Here is a 20,429-nt window from a genome sequence, read left to right as displayed (position 1 = left end):
AGAAGAAAGGGTTTCCATTATCGGAGCCAGCGTCGGATCTTCACGTTGGTATTTCTCGATATCCCTAAATAGCATAGGAGCATCTGTTAAGATGGCATTAACATCAGATAGCATGGACTCGGGAGGAGATGAACTATCGACCGGTTCATAGGTCTCAACGTCGTTGGAAAACATACAGCTAAGTCCATCAGCAACAACATTTTCGGTACCTCTGATATGCCTGACATCGAATTGGAAGGCAGAAATACGGATGGCCCAACGGGCTATACGACCAGTACGACGCGGCCTACCTAAGACCCAGCTTAAGGCTTGATTATCTGTCTCCAGGTCGAATTTGACATGTTCCAGATAGAGACGGAACTTTTCTAAGGCAAATAAGACTGCCAAACCTTCGAGCTCATATATGGAATACTTTGCTTCTTGAGCCGATAGAGTCCTAGATTAATAGGCGATGGGTCGCCTCCCTAGTTCAGTCTCTTGAAGAAGGACTGGAGCTACCGCCGACGATGACGCGTCGGTTTGGACGATGAATTTCTTTGAGAAATCAGGCATAGCAAGGACAGGGGCATTACAGAGAGCTAATTTAAGATCTTCAAAAGCGGCTTGTTGAGAAGGTCCCCACTCGAATTTGATGCCTTTCCTACGAAGAAAGTTTAAGGGCGTCGCTCTATTAGCGAAGTTCGGAATAAACTTCCTGAAGAAATTCACCATGCCAATGAACCTGGCGATACCTTTGATGTCCTTGGGAGGTTTAAATTCACGGATGGCCTGTGTTCTAGAATGATCGACGGCAACACCATCAGGTGACACAATATGCCCTAGGAATGACATAGAGGGCTTAGCAAAGGCAACCTTGGACAACTTCACAGTTAACCCAGCCTTACGAAGGCGATTAAGAACTTCTCGCAGATGATCTAGATGTTCTTCAAAGGTCTCCGAAAATACGACGACATCATCCAGGTAGTGATACAAGTACTCAAATTTGATGTCGGAGAAGACGCTATCTAGCAATCTAGTGAGTACAGCTGCTCCCGTGGGGAGCCCGAAAGGCACGCGGTTGTATTCATACAAATTCCAATCCGTGGCAAACGCTGTAAGATGTTTAGACTCTTCGGCTAGGGGAATTTGATTGTAGGCCTGATTCAGGTCCAAGATAGTAAAGAACTTGGCCTTACGAAACCATGAAAAGCTAGAATGGAGGTCCGGAAGAGGCACAGATTGTAACACCACCTTCCGATTGAGAGCCCTATAATCAATGACAGGCCTGAAGCCCCCTTGGGGTTTCAGGACTAGAAAAATAGATGAAGAATACGCCGACTTAGAGGGCCTAATAATACCATCCTTCAACATCTGATCAATGATTTCTTTCAGAGCCTTCATTTTAGGTGGAGATAGCCTATAAGGTGGAAAACGGACAGGAATCGAATCCGTGACCTCAATTTTGTATTCGATAAGGTCAGTAACACCAAGAGTTTCAGAGAACACCTCTGGAAACGACTGACACAACTTACGAATACTATCAGCCTGCCCCACAGTTAGATGTCTAAGGTCTAACAACATCTCATCCTGGGTAGGCGAAATAGATAAACATGATACAGAATTACACTTTAACAAGGGGATTTTACAATTGGAAGCAAATTTGAATGTGCACGACTTACTCTGAAGATCAAGCACGAGACCAGTGTGAGAAATGAAGTCAGCTCCCAATATAATGGGGCAAGACAAGTGCTTGGCCACAAACAATTTGATTTTCCATGTAAATTTAAAAATACGAATTTTGACATGCAAAGAACCTAGAATTTCTAATGGAGATGAATTAGCCGAAACATATTGGATCGCAGACAAACAATAGTTAGGAAGCTTACAAACAGATTTCAATTTTGAATACCAGTGATCCGAAATAATTGAACAAACACTGCCTGAATCTAATAGAGCTGTTATAGGCTCATTATTTAACTCAATTTTAAGAAAAGGAACAGGTGCGGGGGTATCCGCCGCAATCCTAAGACATTCTTTGGGGCATTCAAAAGATGAATTTGAAGATTGAACGTTCCCTGAATTTTCGACCTGTTTACCAGGGGCTGAGCCTCGGGAAGAGGGATTAGTCGACTCAGCCGAAGCCACTAGTCATTTTTTATTATTGGCATTGGTGGAATTTGCACCAGAAGTTGAGCAGGAGGGGGTGCTATTTGAATTTGGGCAATTCTTGGCGATATGTGAGAAAGCCCCACATTTAAAACAGCCTTGTGATGAACCAGCTCCATTCCTTGTCCCACTAGACTTGATCAGTTGGACACTTATTGCGAAGATGGTCAGGCGACCCGCAAGCATAACATTTACGGGGTGTGACTGGTCGGCGAGGTGGAGGCCGAAGATTACTAAAAGAAGGGGGCGGTTCTTTCGCGACACGCAAAGAATCGGCGTATCTAACTCCTTCCGCTGAGACGGCCAATGCTTCGAGTTCAGAGAAAGTTTACGGGCACGCCACGAAACACAAATATGACCTATAGGATGGTGAAATGCCTTCCACAATAGCTTGTACAATCTGATCCTCAGGGAAGTGAAGAGCAAACACCCTAGTATAGAACTTAATATCTTGGATGAAATCTGCCAAGTTTTCATCCAAGCGCTGTACCCGATAATAGTACTTCTGAATAAGGGAGGACCTTGCCCTAGCCGGGATGAAGTTAGCTAGCAAGTGGGCGTGGAAGTCTTCGATCGATGATTGCTCGGCAATGGCTCTAACTATTTTGTCTGAGAGAATACCTATTGCATAGGGATAGATGATTTGCAAAATCTGACATGGGGAAAGAGAAAAAACAAGGGCATGATCCTGAAATTCAACTAAAAACCTTAAGAAAGAAATAACTTCACTGGTAGTGTTAACAGAAAACTTCGAGATACCTCTGAGCAACATTGCCAATGGATGAGGCAAGCTGTTGAACCCAGGTGACATAGTCGGTAAAGGTTTAAGTGGCAAGGACGTTAATTCAGAACGTACATTATTCAATGAGTTACGGCGTTCAGACTCGTTGTCCAATGGGGTAGAGGTTGTTTGAGCCGCAACGGTTTTCCTATTGACGTCTCCCTTAGGAGGCTCTTCCTCGCTACCTACATTCACCGTGACGGGTTGATCAGTTTTGGGAGGAACTTCCCCAGTTAACAATTGGGTGACCTTACTAGATAATTCAGAAAGACTATCGAGAACCATACTAGCTTCCTTCCTCTGAACGTCATTCAACTTTAGAGACAACAGATCGTTAACTCTATTTGAAAAATGAAATAGCCTGGCTTGCACACGTTTAATTTGATTAGGAGAAGGATCATTTTCTTCAAAAAAACTAACTACAGATGCTAGCTCAGTAGTATTATCAGTGATCGTGGAAAGAGAGTCGTCAATTTCTTTCTCTCCCAAAGCGGGGATGGAAACGGGCAAATCAAGGGACTCTCTAAGCTTGTTTCTGTCTACTGCAACCGTGCCTCCAGATTGCACATTTCTGATAGTTAACTCATAGATCAACTCCTCCTTGCGCAAATAGTTAAGATGGAGAACATCGCGGGGGCCGGGCATGATGACAGAACAATTTTGAAACAGAAAAAATCAAAAAATTCCAGCAACAGAGAAAATTGTTAGAGTTCGGATCAAAGCAATGTTTAGCCGTCAAAAGGGGCTAAATTGAGACCCATTCAACCACGCTCTGCTACCACTTGTTACAGAGTTTTCCGTGGTAGTTAGAGGTGAAAGAAGGTGCGGGGGTGAACAGGTCTCAGGCTACGAAATTAAAGTTAATTTAAAATTTAACAAGGTTATATTTTCTTTGTAAAATCAAGAAATAACAAGCATGGCAGGTACGGAGTAGCAAAGCCACTAGTCGAGAATGTACAATTACAGAGTTACAGGATGGGCTCCGAGAGCCAAACCCACAATACTTGAACAATTAGCCCAATCTTACGATATACAGAAATTCAACAAAGGGGCAGAAGACCCCAATCATGCCCAGGAGCACTTGCTCCCAATTACACAGAAAAGCCTCCTCGAGGCATACAACACTCAATTTTCGAGAAAGAGCCACTCGCTCTCAACTTTAAGCCTATCAAAGGCCACACCAAACTCCACCTTCAAGTTGTCCTCTAAGAACATAGACACAGGGGTAAAATACCCAACCTACTGAGGCCTATTAAGTGAGAAAAAGGTTAATTACATGACCTCTAAAATAACAGTTTGAGAGGAGGCGATCTGCACTCCTAATACATTTTGTTTAAAACCTGATCTGGCTCTAGGCCGCTAATGCAAGGGCTAATCCCATACTACAGAGGTGACTTTAGAAAAGAACAATTTACATTACATTAAGGAAGAATCGGTTGTGAGAAATAAGTTCACCTCAAAGCAATATGAGTGGGAGCTCGAGAGGGTTAAGCACTCTCTATCCCAATATGTAGCTTTGAAAGAGAATAGATGCTAAGAGTAGTTACATTTTAGGGAAAAGTTACATGGTGGAAACGCTTCGGACCCGCCCCGAGAGTTAAACTGCTGAGCTAGCAAGAAAAGAAGTTATTAAATGGCCATTACCTGGTTGTTGAACTGCTGCCCGAAGAAAGAGGCGCTTCCCGCCCCCTGCTACGTACTTTACACACCAAAAGCTGTTACTGGAGTGGCCCGGAGACCCGAAAATCAGCAGTTTATATACTCTCGCGGAAAGTTCGAGGCGTTTTTGGAATGAGAACACCCGCCCACAAAAACTTTATTGGCTAGGGTTAAGCAAGATATTCAAGTTGGGGGAAGATACATCAGATTGGTCAGAAATTAATTAAAGAAATTCGGGATTGGCTAAATACAAAACAAGGGGAAAGAAAGGGGTATACAGCCAACTTAAACAATAACAGAAAGAAATTTAACAAGAAACAAACTTTTGAAATAAAAATTTCTCCAAAAAACAGTTCTTTCACTTCGCACTAGGGTGCACCATTGTAGTTTTTCTGTAGTGTCCTCTAGAAGAGAAAGTTCACACTTCTTACTACAGGTAAAACAAAAATACATCAAAAATGACCCAGTTCAAAAACTCCAAAATTTCCAAGTAGTGACATCTTCTGAGAAATTTGAAAATTAATACCGTAGATAAAGTTCAGACTTCCTCCAGCAGAGGAGTTTCAACTGGCGCAAATTTTAAATAAGCGGCGTGGAGGTGTACCGCCCGGTACAATTTCAATCAAATATCATCAATACGGACCAAAAATGATGTTTATTACATGTAACATACCACTTAGTCGAGCAGTTCATCTCCTTTCTCCTAAGTCTTTCCAGCCCAAACTTTGCAACATTTTTGTAACGCTACTCTTTTGTCGGAAATCGCCCAGAACAAATCGAGCTGCTTTTCTTTGGATTTTTTTCCAGTGAGGGTCCCATACACTGGAACCATACTCTAGTTGGGGTCTCACCAGAGACAATTATGCTCTCTTCTTTACATCCTTAGTACAACCCCTAAATACTCTCATAACCATGTGCAGAGATCTGTACCCTTTATTTACAATTCCGTTTATGTGATTACCCCAATGAAGATCTTTTCTTATTAATACCTGGATACTTATAATGATCCCCAAAGGGAACTTTCACCCCATCAATGCAGTAATTAAAACTGAGAGGACTTTTCCTATTTGTGAAACTCACAACCTGACTTTTATCCCCGTTTATCATCATACCATTGCCTACTGTCCATCTCACAACATTATCAAGGTCATTTTGCAGTTGCTCACAATCTTGTAACTTATTTATTACTCTGTACAGAATAACATCATCTGCGAAAAGCCTTATCTCTGATTCAACTCCTTTACACATATCATTGATATGTGTAAGAAAACATAAAGGCCCAATAATACTGCCTTGAGGAATTCCGCTCTTAATCTTTACAGGGATTAACACGCCACCTGTTATAAAGTTATGATGGCTTCCTAAATGTATTAGGTCAAAATCCTCTTTCACAAAGATTCTAGAGGTACTGATCCAGGAACACCCAGTACTTGAGGAATAGCAAATTAAAATCATGGCAGTGCAAGAAACTAGGTTTTCATCACTTGAAATATCCGCATGGACAACCAAAGGATATTAAAAGGGTTACCTGCTATTAAGGAATGCAAGTGCAACGCCCCTAATAATTATGAGTAAATGACGATGGTCATAGGGACGAGCGCTTACAAATAAATTTTCAGCAGAGCAAAAAATAAGGTAAGACAGTAAAACATACCCAAGGAAATAGAAAAGAGGAAGCATGTAGGGACCAGGAGCCTACCCATTTAATGAGAGAGGACGGGATCAGGAAATTGCTTAGCAAACACACCAAGAAATGACACCAGAAATATTCAAAAAATTTAAAATAAAATATAATAAATAAATCTTTTACACTACAATTTAAACCTTTGGATAAAATTTAAATAAACTGAAAAAGGTTTTAAGCTTACAATTAGCACCCAACATTTAGGGTAAAATAAATATACAGAAAATCACAGAATTATATAAGTAGAAAGAAATTCATTGCTAATAAATAAAATCATTCATTTCTTTAAGAACAACCATATTTATATACCTATATACTGATGCATCAGGAAAACTACGTAGGTACCATGGTACGCACATGTTTGACGTATTCTAAAATTAAATGAAATTTTTTCATTTAAGCCCGAAAGGGGAGAAAGGGGTTAGCAAATCGAGGACTGTGACAGCACCCGGTAGAAGTAAATGGCCCACACCAAACCCGGATACGAAGGCAGTACCACGGGACGTGACAGTCAAATCAGGCCACGATTACGAACATGTTACAACCACAAGCTCACACGGCACCGTTTAAAAGAAATATATCCCAAGTTACAATTAATTTTCAATCACCAAACCTTGGTAAACAAACGTAAACATGAGCCACAGTAACATCAGGAAAAACACGAACAGATCACTTAGCATAACCCAGAACACAATATAGAACCAACAGATTCAGAAGAAAAAAATCAATACAACGAATAATTTATGGAGTATAATACACGATACAGCCATCGCGGCAGACACAATGCACACACCCATCACACTAATAAAGTTACATAACTGTCAGGCACGAATAGATAATAACAACAATACCCACACCAAAAGATAAGATAAGGAACCATCCTATTCTCCAGGGGTGTCCAGCCCTCGACCTACTAAACGTTACTTGTATTGTTGAAACTGATAACATTTATACGATATTACACCAACAATGGAGTGATATTTAATTTAAAGCCCTCAAAGGGAAAGAATATAACTAAACCAGACTCAACTCAAGTATTCACCAAGAAAATTAAGCGTAATTCAACTTACCAAAGGTGACTAATAATAATAATAATAATAATAATAATAATAATGTAAAAAAAAATTAAAGAAAATTACAGAGAGAAATGTAGGTGCAGTGTTAGGTCAAAATACGGGCACAGGATAGCCAAAACATGCGACAAGCAACACAATTCGCACAAGGAGACAAGCAGAAACACGAATATACGCCAACAACACGTAAGAAAACGATAAAATGCCACAGTTTAAAGAAAAGCGGCACACGCATCGGGCAGTACAAGGAAAATCACAAGCAAAAACACCGAAAGGTAAAGCCCGAGCGAAGAGAATGACAAATTTAAAACAAGAACACGATAAAAAATTTCAAAATGTTATCTTAGCACAAGGATAGCCCACCGTTATGTACAGCACGTACACTTGGAGCAGAACACGGCATCACAAAACTTAGATGTCCACAATGTTCATATTCCACACCAATTCAAATATTACACACACGCAGTAAAATAATATTAATAGCAATGATACGTTAAAATACTTACAAGCAAGCCTTATGCCAAGATAACTCACCTCGTAGTTCAACCTAACATTATCATTCCACAAGTATAAATAAACTACCTATATAATTACATATTTACAAATTAACACACATATTATACACCAAAACAAAATACTTAAACTCCCGTCACTCGATGTGGTTTTTTGTTTATCATCCAACACCAGTTGGAGTACACATCGTTCTGGTAACAGTCTCCGCAGCCATCATTGCTACAACCAGCCTCCAAGACTTCCTGCGCAAAATGCAGCGCTACTAAGTTCGCCGCTAGGCGCGACACCCAGAAGACTCGATACGCGCCCTGGCGAGCAACTGTCACATCACACTCATTAGTACTACATTCAATCTGATAGATAGCGTAGCAGTCCCTGTAGCTGGCCTACAGTGCAATTACACGTTTAGAAACTACAACACACAGAGGCGGCACTTAGTAGTCATGCGTCCAAGTAGCTAGGGCAGATATAATCCAAGTTCACGAAATACGAAGTCTTTCTTAATTTATACTTCAAATATAGTCGAACTCCAGCCTCATATGAACGTGGTAATATAATAGTTCAACACAGTTACTAGGCTGGGAACCCAAGGTCATTAGCAGAGAATAATAATTACAAGTGTCAAAAATAGACGCAATTTAAATAAATGTCCAATACCCGTAGATTGTCCAAGGTATATGACTCAATAAGAGTTTTTATTTTAATAATGCCACACAAGTCAACAAACAAAAACACAAAAGGAAGTCCCTGACCATCTTTGGAACAGCCTTCTTTGTTCACAAATCATTAGTGGATGCCATCATAGAATTCAGGTCACTGTCACCGAGGTTTTCAATTCTAATGCTAAGAAGTGGAAACAAATCTTATGTGATCCTCCGTGTGCACACACCGATCAGTGAGGATAGTAGGAAAAATCCTGATCAGTGAAAGAATTTTGGTCCCTGCTGGAAAGACAGATGATGCAAGTACATGATTATCATCATCTTATAAAATTGTACAAAACTATTTTCATCCTGCTAGTCAATACTATATATTTTACATCCAATTAAGACAAAACTTCACACATAAATAGACATGTTTTGACCCAGCATTGGGTCATCCTCAGTAAGACATGTAAAATGAATTTAAAACATTGGAAACACACAAAATGGAATCATCATAATCATCATCATGATTTTCTTCCCGGGTGTGGTGTACAAGCACTGTGAATTGTTGATTGTTAAAACATTCTTGAGCTGGAGGTCTTTCTGTTTCAATGTTTTTGTTGTCCTTTGGTGTGGTTCAACTGGTATCTGTATACTGTTGGCTTAGTTGTTGTGTTCCGACAAGGACTGATATACATAAGCATTATTGAAGTTGAACCGTCTGATTTTAGTGTTATGTGACCCACTTGTATCACCCGTGTTCTCTGACTACGAAGTCCAGCTCTGCTGATTATCAAGCAAAAATCCTTCTAGGGGACTTCACAGTGCACGGATCAGAAAGGAAAATAAATATAAGAAAATAGTTGTGATATATGCAAGACACAGAAAGACAAAGAAGAATGGAGAGAGATTGATCAAAATCTGTGATTCCTTCAACCTGAAGTTAATGTCCACCTGGTTTAGGAAGGAAACGAAGAAGATGATGATATGGTGATCCCCAAATCGTAAATTAGAAGAATTTCAAATTGACTGTGTGGCAATTTCCAGCCCCAAGGAAATAATGAATGTTAAAGTTCAGAGAGAGCCGGCCCCATGGTGTAGGGGTAGCATGCCTGTCTCTTACCCGGAGGCCCCGGGTTCGATTCCTGGCCAGGTCAGGGATTTTTACCTGGACCTGAAGGCTGGTTCGAGGTCCACTCAGCCTACGTGATTAGAATTGAGGAGCTATCTGACAGTGAGATGGCTGCCTCGGTCTAGAAAGCCAAGAATAATGTCCGAGAGGATTCATTGTGCTGACCATACAATACCTTGTAATCTGCAGGCCTTCGGGATGAGCAGCGTTCGCTTGGTAGGCCAAGGCCCTTCATGGGCTGTAGTGCCATGGGGGGGTTCAGAGAGGAGCCAATGATGATTTGACATGGTGATGCCCAAATCCTAATTTAGAAGAATTTCAAATTGACCGTGTGGCAACGTCCAGCCCCAAGGAAATAGTGAATGTTAAGGTTCGGAGAGGAGCCAACATGGATTTTGATCACTACCTCACTAGAATAAATATCAAGTTCATTCCAAAACCCACTTAAGGAAACAGCCCCAGTCCCAAGGAGATAGTCAATGTTAAGGTTCAGAGAGGAGCTAATGGGAATTCTGATCAGTACCTCACTAGAATAAACATCAAGTTCATTCCAAAACCCACTAAGAATACACCTCTCAAACTGAAATGATTTAGAACTAAGGAAGTTAAAGTGAATCAGGAGATCATAGATAACTACAGGATAGGGTTTGAATCCCTGGACTCAAATGAGTGGTATGAAATGGCTAAGAAAATACAACAGGCACCCAAACAGACCATATCCCTGCAAAGAAGATAAAGCATCCCTGGAGGAGGCACTGCAGGAAAGATCAAAACAATGAAACAAATGTTGCTCTAGCTGTAAAGATTTTGAGGCATTTAGAGAGCAGAGAAAGCATATAGCCAAAATCCTAAAGAATGTGAAACACAAATACGAGAAAGACAAATTGGATCAAATAGAGGAACATTTTAAGAAGAACAACAGGAGGGATTTTCATCAGATTTTCAAGAACAAGACTAAAGGGTTCACTCCAAATAACATGTGCTTCAAGAATGAACAAGACAAACTTATCATGACCAACACAGAAAACTGTATGCACATGGCTCAGTACTTCCAAAAGCTCTTAAATTGCAATCAGCCTGAAGAAGGGCTATCTTTTGCTGCACCTACAGATAAACTTTAAAATTCACATCCTCCTGATAGTGAAAAAATCATAACTATAATCAAAGAGTTGAAAAACAACAAGGCTCCTGGGAAAGACTTCGTTACTGTGGAACTGTTCAAGTATGTGGGTGAAAACTTGGTTAAACAGCTGGAAAGACTCTTCGCCCACATATGGGTGACAGAAGATTCCAATAAATTGAAGAAAGGCAATAAAAGGGATGTCAATAATTACAGAGACATCTGTCTCCTCCCCATTGCATACAAGCTATTGTCGAAAGTACTGAAACGTGGAGATCCACCTAGAAAATCAGCTGAGAGAATACCAGGCAGGGTTTAGAAAAGGGCTGTCTTGTGCAGAACAAATTTACATCCCTAAATTGCTGATCAGAATTGGGGCAATGAGTCAGAAACGATTGATTATGACTCGTGGATTTCAAGAAAGTGTATGATTGGATTGCGAGACACTTCTAAACATTCTCAGGGAATTTGCAATCGACAATAAGTCATTGGCACTGATACAACAGACTCTCACGGACACACACTACCAAGTAAAGTTTCTGGGCAATCTGTTGGAACTGTTTGAGGTAAGGACAGGCCTGAGGCAGGGGTATGGTCTTTCCCCACTCCTTTTCAATTGTGTTTTGGAGAAGGTAATCAGAGAATGGAGAGAAAAGTTGACCCCAAAAATGATCTTCAGAATGGAGTGATAGTAGGATGCAAGAACATAGGCATCACTTTTGATTATTTGGCTTTCACTGATGATGTTCTGCTCCTAGCAGGCAGTCTTCAGAGAGCAGTAAAACAGGTGGAAATTCTTCAAGAAATAGCTGCTAAAACAGTCTTATGGATCTCGCCTATAAGACCAAATATATAGATTTGAAAAATACAGACTCTAATCACAGCATTGAGACAGCCTATGAGATTGTCCAGAGGACCATGAAATTTAAATACCTTGACAAGGTCATTACCCTGAATGACAATGAAAAGGAAGGACTGGGGGAAAGGGCAAGGCAGATGGAACTGGCATTTAAAATGAACCATGATACTTACAGATCCATCCATCTCCTACCAGGCTAAACTGAGGCACTACTGCATAGTAGTCAGACCGGCATGCATTTATATGCAGAAACATTAGCAAAAATGGAAGATATGTTGATTGAGACAAAGGAAAGAAAGTTCTTCAGAAGGATTTTGGGTCCTAAGAAAGTGTCAATGTGTTTTGCTTTCCACCTGAGGTCCAACAAGGAACTATATGCAAGGTGAAAAGATCACCACTGTTATGAGAAAACAAACGTTAACCTTTTATGGTTGCTTGAAGAGAATAAACCGTTGAGAGATTGGCACAAAAATTGCTCTCTTTTTAGGAAAAATGGAAATTTCATTCACGCTGGTTGAAGGAGGTACACAAAAATATGTGAATAAATAACATAAGAGCAGAGGACATAATGGAGAGGACCATCGTTAGGAAGAAAGTTGCAGGGTTGAGGGAAGATCCAGAGAAAGTACCTGCTAAGCCGCAAAACATCTTGGTGGAAGAATGGCTGTAAAGGGGCATTAGTTTGAAAAACTTTCGGTTAAAATGTAAACTAAAAAGTGTAAACCTTAGAAAGAGAGGCAGGTAGCATGTGTAACCATAGTCCACAGAAGGCTGTATCAATGTAATAATAACTGAAGTGTTTCTATTATCTCATTGTTTTGTTTCCAAAAACTATCCAAAGAAAACAGAAAATAGCTTTTTTAACTTCACATCGAAATACCCAAATGTTTTCATTCAAATACCCAAATGTTTTCATCCAAATACCCAAATGTTTTCTTAGACATTTCTATTAAATTTTCTTACTTTTGCACTTCTCTTTCCTCCACCTATCAATCATCATTTATGGATGTTGCCCAGGTGGCAGATTCCCTATCAAATCTTCAAATGACTTCAAAGTACTTGGAAATTTATTGAACACTTCCCTTGATAAATTATTCCAATCCATAATTCCTCTTCCTAAAAATTAATATTTGCCCCAGTTAGTCCTCAGAATTCCACCCTTGTCTTCATATTATTGTTGTTTTGCCACATGACCACAGTAGTCATTAGGAACATTGGAGGGGCCCCACTACATGTATACTGTACTCCATGCTTTTGTACATTGTTTCAGCTGCCACATGTTATTATCGCATGTTACGTTGTTGTTTCATAGGTGTTTTTTTTTTGTGTATTTTATTTCTTGTTATGCGTGCCGGATGCACGGATCTTTGTTGTCATGACCACGCTCATGGCATAAATTCAGTGCTTTTGAATTTATTTGTTTCCGGTCTCATCTTCATGTGTTTGTTGTTGTTGTAATTTTTTGGAACTTGTATAATTCAGAATGGGGTTAAATCAGTGCAGAACTTTTCTTTCTCCTACATTTAATGTCAGAGGTAAATGGTTCAGGGACCAAGTAAATTATAGGACTTATTTGACCACCCTGCTCCATAAAATGATGTATCCCCTGTTCCAAAATATGTGTAATAATCATTTTTTTTTTGCTAGTTGTTTTACGTCGCACTGACACAGATAGGTCTTACGGCGACGATAATCATTTGAGAGGGGCATGAGACCACATTCAGTTTTCTTTCACATGTAAATTTTGCTTTAATTGTGTGTTATGATTTTTGGGTTATCTTCAATTTGCCATAATAAAATAAATTTCATTTTATCCAATAAACTGGAGTTCTCATTTACAGATTATGTACCTTCTGATCCTGTCCATTATTACTGATTTTAGTTAAGAGTATATTTCAAGGGTCTATTCGGACATCAATCCCTGAGGGAGCTAGCCAAGCACATTGAGGGCAGGCGGTAGGGTGCATTACATTTCTTGATCGTCATGATCTGATATTTTGACTATTTTGTGTGTTGGGTTTGTTTCCAACCTGACCAGTATCAATCTTTCATTAAATTTTTCTGTGCCGGGCTGACTGGCTCAGAAAGTTGAGGCACTGGCCTTCTGATCCCAAATTGGCAGATTCCATCCTGGCTCAGTCCGGTGGTGTTTGAAGGTGCTCAAATATATCAGTCTTGTGTCGGTAGATTTACTGGCATATAAGAACTCCTGCAGAACATAATTCTGGCACTTCAGCAGCTCCAAAAACCATAAAAGTATTTAGTGGGACATAAAGCAAATAACATTATTATTATTAAATTTTTATGCATACTTTTAATCTTTGTCCTAACTCTTTGGCCAAAATTATTCGTACTCCTGCTTATCCTGGTTTTTCTTGGGCTGTTCCTTAGTGTTTAACTCAGAAATCGCCAGTGTCAGGACATCTTATCTTGAAAATTCTTAGGATATCAATCTTTATCCATTGCATCATGTGTTTAAGGTTTTACAGTTTACCACATCTCAGCATTCTATTCATGTTCCATGTTGCTATTCTTCTTTCTCCTTCATTATGTTTCCTTAGTTTGAACTCTTCAGCAGTCCCCTCCCAGAGATCCTAATGGGGGACTATTCCAGAATGTCTTACTAAAGAGCCTTCCATCATTCTGGAAAAGAATGCGTTACTCTCTACCCTCTCATCTGCCCTTCAGGGAGGCCATTGGCAGTTGGTTAAAGGTATCTCCTTACCCCAGGAGATACTTGGCCTGTAATAGAGTACAACCTGTGACAATAAAGTTTGGTGAATGAATTCAGAACGGTTGATCCGGCAACACTGGTAACACACAACGCTGCACCTGCATAGCAGCAAGTTTTGACTACCTGCTTCCAACGTTGTTCAGTTGAGCATTGTGTGTGTGCCATGTAAGACCTGTTTGACACAGTGTGTGTTTAGTGCGTTGGTTCTGAACTGCGAACAGGAACATGAACGATGAAAAGATCAATGTACAGTTTTGTTTTGGGTTTGGCAAGACACCAAAAGAAACACGTGCGATGCTGGTACGTGTTTATGAAGATCAAGCACTGTCCTGTGTACGACTGTGTACTGCGTGTACAAGTGGTTTGCCTGTTTTCGAGGAAGCCGGGAAAGTGTTTCTGACAACTCCCATAGTGGAAGACCGCCGTCAGTGACAAAAACATTGAGAAGGTGAGGACATTAATCGAATGATCGGCAATAAACTGTGCGCATGATAGTGGATGAATTGCAGATTAACCATGAATCCATGCGACAAATCGTTACCCAGAAGTTAGGGAAGAGGAAAACGTGTTTTCATCTTGTGCCACATCACTTGACTGATGATCAGAAGCTGGCACATTTACAGGCTTCACAGGATTTCGTCGAAACGGCGGATGCGACACCAAATTTCTTGAACTACACTGACTGACAGTGACAATGCAACACCAAGGAGGAGTGGTTCGAAAGGGATGAAAGTTGGGGAAAAAACAGAGACGGCACGGATGAATAATTGATGTTTATTTCAAACCGATATGCAGGTTACACAATGTGCACGGCATCGACTCAGTAGGATGTAGGACCACCACGAGCGGCGATGCACGCAGAAACACGTTGAGGTACAGAGTCAATAAGAGTGCAGATGGTGTCCTGAGGGATGGTTCTCCATTCTCTGTCAACCATTTGCCACAGTTGGTCGTCCGTACGAGGCTGGGGCAGAGTTTGCAAACGGCGTCCAATGAGATCCCACACGTGTTCGATTGGTGAGAGATCCGGAGAGTACGCTGGCCACGGAAGCATCTGTACACCTCGTAGAGCCTGTTGGGAGATGCGAGCAGTGTGTGGGCGGGCATTATCCTGCTGAAACAGAGCATTGGGCAGCCCCTGAAGGTACGGGAGTGCCACCGGCCGCAGCACATGCTGCACGTAGCGGTGGGCATTTAACGTGCCTTGAATACGCACTAGAGCTGACGTGGAATCATATGCAATAGCGCCCCAAACCATGATGCCGCGTTGTCTAGCGGTAGGGCGCTCCACAGTTACTGCCGGATTTGACCTTTCTCCACGCCGACGCCACACTCGTCTGCGGTGACTATCACTGACAGAACAGAAGCGTGACTCATCGGAGAAAACGACGTTCCGCCATTCCCTCATCCAAGTCGCTCTAGCCCGGCACCATGCCAGGCGTGCACGTCTATGCTGTGGAGTCAATGGTAGTCTTCTGAGCGGACGCCGGGAGTGCAGGCCTCCTTCAACCAATCGACGGGAAATTGTTCTGGTCGATATTGGAACAGCCAGGGTGTCTTGCACATGCTGAAGAATGGCGATTGACGTGGCGTGCGGGGCTGCCACCGCTTGGCGGCGGATGCACCGATCCTCGCGTGCTGACGTCACTCGGGCTGCGCCTGGACCCCTCGCACGTGCCACATGTCCCTGCGCCAACCATCTTCGCCACAGGCGCTGCACCGTGGACACATCCCTATGGGTATCGGCTGCGATTTGACGAAGCAACCAACCTGCCCTTCTCAGCCCAATCACCATACCCCTCGTAAAGTCGTCTGTCTGCTGGAAATGCCTCCGTTGACGGCGGCCTGGCATTCTTAGCTATACACGTGTCCTGTGGCACACGACAACACGTTCTACAATGACTGTCGGCTGAGAAATCACGGTACGAAGTGGGCCATTCGCCAACGCCATGTCCCATTTATCGTTTGCTACGTGCGCAGCACAGCGGCGCATTTCACATCATGAGCATACCTCAGTGACGTCAGTCTACCCTGCAATTGGCATAAAGTTCTGACCACTCCTTCTTGGTGTTGCATTTGCTCTGTCAGTCAGTGTATATTGTCACTGAAGATGAAACCTAGTGTCTCAGGTACGACCCTGAAACGAAACGGCAAAGCATGGAATGGTATTCTCCAGGATCCCCTCATCAGAAAAAGGTTGGAGCCGGAAAGTCACGCATCAAACTCGCTTTGCAAGGAAAGAGATTTGATGATATTCCTGACATCCAACGAAACATGACGAGGCTTTTGAACACAATCCCAAAGGAAGCCTTCTTGCAAATTTTCCAAGACATGTATTACCGATCTCAGCAGTGCATAGTCATGGAAGGGGACTATTTCGAAGGACAGTAAGGTCACTGTCGTGCATTGTTCTTCTATGTTGATAACTTAGTACGGGACTATTCACCAAACTTTGTCACAGGTTGTATATGGCTATTATATGTCATTTACTCTTATTAACCTGAGCACTAGGTTGCCCCATCCACCAACTACACTGTTCCAAAGTCTACTTTCTCCACTGTAGATGCCATTGAGGACTTCACCCGTTACCCTATGTTAGGTCCTCCATATTTATGATCCCTGGGGTGCAAGTGTCCAAGTATTTTAAAGTCTCTGGGAACTGAGTTACCTGTTGGTCCATGGATCTGAAATCATCCCTATAGGGAATCTCTTGTCTGCCACCTGGGGATATGCTCTGAAGGGGTCAGGTTCCCATAGTTACTTATAGTAAGTTAATCCCACCCACTAAGTTTGGTAATAAATAATGTCAATAATAATTGAATGACTTCAACTACTATAATCAGGCAATTTAAGTTGTGCGTCATTCCTGAGTAAGATGAAGAAAAGCTCTGTACATGGGGCCCAAAGGCCTGTCTAGATTACTGTCAGAAGAGGAACTGATCATCTTCTAAACTGCAGTGGAACCAGTGGCTTGACAACTAGTGTTGTCAGATTGTGCCTCGTCTAAATTTCCCTAGACATTCAAGTAAGCAATCTTTGTATTTGTATACCATATTTTCTGTTCACAGTGTTTTTAGTCAGCTGCTGCCATGCCACCATAATCTGCCAGAAGCTATTATCTTGATATCACTGATTTTGTGAACTGTGTTAAATGATTTGTGTTTTCTTTCCAGGCAAAAGCAAGGAGTGCTCGAATGAACCGGAAGGGATGCTTGTATGCCGTACATCGATTCATCTTTGATGTTGTGAGTTTTCATTTCAATATTGACCCACAGGTTGTAGAAGATGGAGTTTGTGATGCACAGTTGCACATACTGTTACTTGACAGCCTCTTTTCAGTCGGTGGTCGGCAGGCTGTGTTATTCATCTATCAAGAGATGGAAAATCCACCATTAGGTAAATCACTACTTTATTTGAATAAGATACCATTTTCATCATCAGCAGCAACAGCAGCATCAGCATCATTGTCCATTCCCTGTTCCAGATTATCTCTGTGTAGGGTAGTGTATTAATGCCACCTCTTTACTCTGTCATGTCACTATTCCTCTGTGAACACTCTGTCAGTGTTTATTCCTCTGTCCTTACTGTATCTTTACATCTAGGTCTTTGTTTACAATTTGCTTTACGTCGCACCGACACTGATAGGTCTTGTGGTGATAATGGGATAGGAAAGGGCTAGGAGGGGGAAGGAAGGTGCCATGGCATTAATTAATGTACAGTCCCAGCATTTGCCTGGTGTGAAAATGGGAAAATCATCTTCAGGGCTGTCGATGGTGGGTTTCAAACCCGCTATCTCCCAAATGCAAATTCATGGTTGTGTGACCCTACCCGCATGGCCAACTCTCTCGGTACATCTAGTTCTAGGCATGCCTCTAGTCCCTTACCTGTGAAATGAAAAACCTACAACCAGTTTTCCAGTCAATGACCAGGTCAGGGATGCAATGAATAAATCATATATAGGCTATTAGTACAATGGGGTTGCCACTCCCAAACTGATTTATGAATGACTGAGAGGTGCTATGAAATGAGAATGGAGGGTATTGCTGAAATGAAAGATGACAGGGAAAACCGGAGAACCCAGAGAAAAACCTGTCCCGCCTACGCTTTTTCCAGCACAAATCTCGCATGGAGTGACCAGGATTTGAACCAAGGTATCTGGCGGTGAGAGGCCGACATGCTGCCGTCTGAGCCACGGAGGCTCTCCCCTACCTGTAATTGCTCGTTATATGCCTGCTTTGTCATTCTCTCTTCTGACATTCTCATCATGTGCCCAAACCACTTCAGCTTCTCTGAAACAGTCCTGTCATGCCATCTCCCAACTACAGCTTGTCACTTGTCACTTCATTGCATACCCTGCCTATCATCTGTGTTTTTGTGTGATGCTTTTCAAGAACCTCATTTCAGTTGCTTGTGACACAGATGAATATTCTTCCCTGGTGTATTTTGAATCCTATGACGTTTATTCAATCTTGAAAAAGGACACTGTAGACTCAAAGTGCACTTGTGCAAATCATCGAGAAATAATTATTTAAATCTTTTATTGACAATATTTAAGGCACCTGAGCCAAGGTTCATGATGGTGCTGTACAATCAGAATAGTACATAGCAGAATCAATACAAAGTTTTACATTACAATCATTTCAATTATACAGTGTCCATTGAAATAAGATATGTATAGGCCAATATAGAAAGAAAATTTAGAAGTTACACCTTAATTTTATGACAGTGTAGTAACAAGGGAATCCAGTGTATTCAGTAAATAATATCAACACTAGATAATTGACAGTTTCCTCTTAAATACAGGTATATGACAGGAGCCAGGTGTATAACATATGGTAGGGCATAGAATATATTTGAAAAGTAATACCATAAGAATTTTTTGCCATATTTCGTCGAATGTATTGATTTTATGTGGGTTTTATCAGTACCTCTGGTGTTATATGAATGAATGTCCGTGTTTTACATAGCAAATTGGAGTGATCTGTTCCATTTCTTATCTTGTAAATCATGACTGCCATAGTTTCTCAAGTGAAAGCATGTTGCAGTACTTGTATAGTTGTACACTTGCTATCAATTGTTGGATATCATGCTTGTTCTGAACTGACTTTAACTAATTAAATAATAAATAAATAGTAAAAAATAAAAAATAGTAAGGTCTTACTAACTGAAACATGAACTAATAAAAGTATTGTGACCGTACAAGAACACAATCCCTGATTGTGGGTTAGGAAATGTTTGTATAAGACGATCTCCCGATTTTAGGTTAGGAAATTATCATAAAATAATTTATAATATAAAGAGTAAATATCAGTGAGTTTGTTAAATTAATATGTAAGAACATTGTAAGCAGAAGTTTTAGTTAGGGAATATTGCATATGTGCATCATTATATTTTGTATAAATTTCTGTTTGGGTATGAGTCTGTGCACATGGCCTAGCAGTGATTGTGCATCATGGAAAAGAGTGACTGTATCGGGAAAGATGGTTCAACTTGGTTAAAAGTGTTGCAACAAGTGGTTTAGAAACCTGGGGTATGGCTGGGAAGTGCATGCTGAAGATGGTAATTCATCAATATGGATGAATGTGCAAGATCGCTATTGGTAACGAATCCAAAAGCTCCAATTTTGAATGAGGTTGCACTGACCAAGAGACACTTGAAGATGTGGCAGTGGTAGCATTGTTTCCAGTGGATTTTGGCAGACACTACACCATGTGGAGCGAGCCTATATATACATGTGTGCACGTGCAATGGAGGTCTTATTTATTACGGAGTGCTGGGGGAAGCGTATTGTGCGCGTGTGCAGTGAGATGTTTTCTATTACTGTTCATGACAGTTATGGTTGCTATTGATGACAATTACCACTACAAATTCTTTGTTGTACGAGTTTTTTTACGGGTTCACTACTGTACCATTATGGAGCCATGATGAGTGTATTACTCATTAATTCACGTTCCCGGTGAGTAGTTGGTGGAAGTCAGTACATAGTGTTCTTTTGTAAGTAAGACTCTGGATTATTCCTGTAACTGCTCCACGGGTTACACAGTAATAATAATAATAATAATAATAATAATAATAATAATAATAA

General features: G+C 41.1%; 1 protein-coding gene across 1 annotated transcript in view; it reads left to right on the top strand.

The window, feature by feature from the left end:
* The window catches only part of LOC136877292 (dynein axonemal heavy chain 5), a 363,203-nt gene that overhangs the window by 144,005 nt on the left and 198,769 nt on the right, over positions 1 to 20,429 (top strand). Inside the window, exon 5 of the mRNA XM_067151223.1 lies at positions 17,518 to 17,740. Within this exon, the coding sequence (XP_067007324.1) occupies positions 17,518 to 17,740 (223 nt within the window). The remainder of the gene's footprint in view (positions 1 to 17,517; positions 17,741 to 20,429) is intronic.

The sequence above is a fragment of the Anabrus simplex genome, chromosome 7, assembly GCF_040414725.1.
Source record: "Anabrus simplex isolate iqAnaSimp1 chromosome 7, ASM4041472v1, whole genome shotgun sequence".
Classification (NCBI taxonomy): Eukaryota; Metazoa; Arthropoda; class Insecta; order Orthoptera; family Tettigoniidae; genus Anabrus; species Anabrus simplex.
This window is presented reverse-complemented; position numbering and strand designations above follow the sequence as displayed.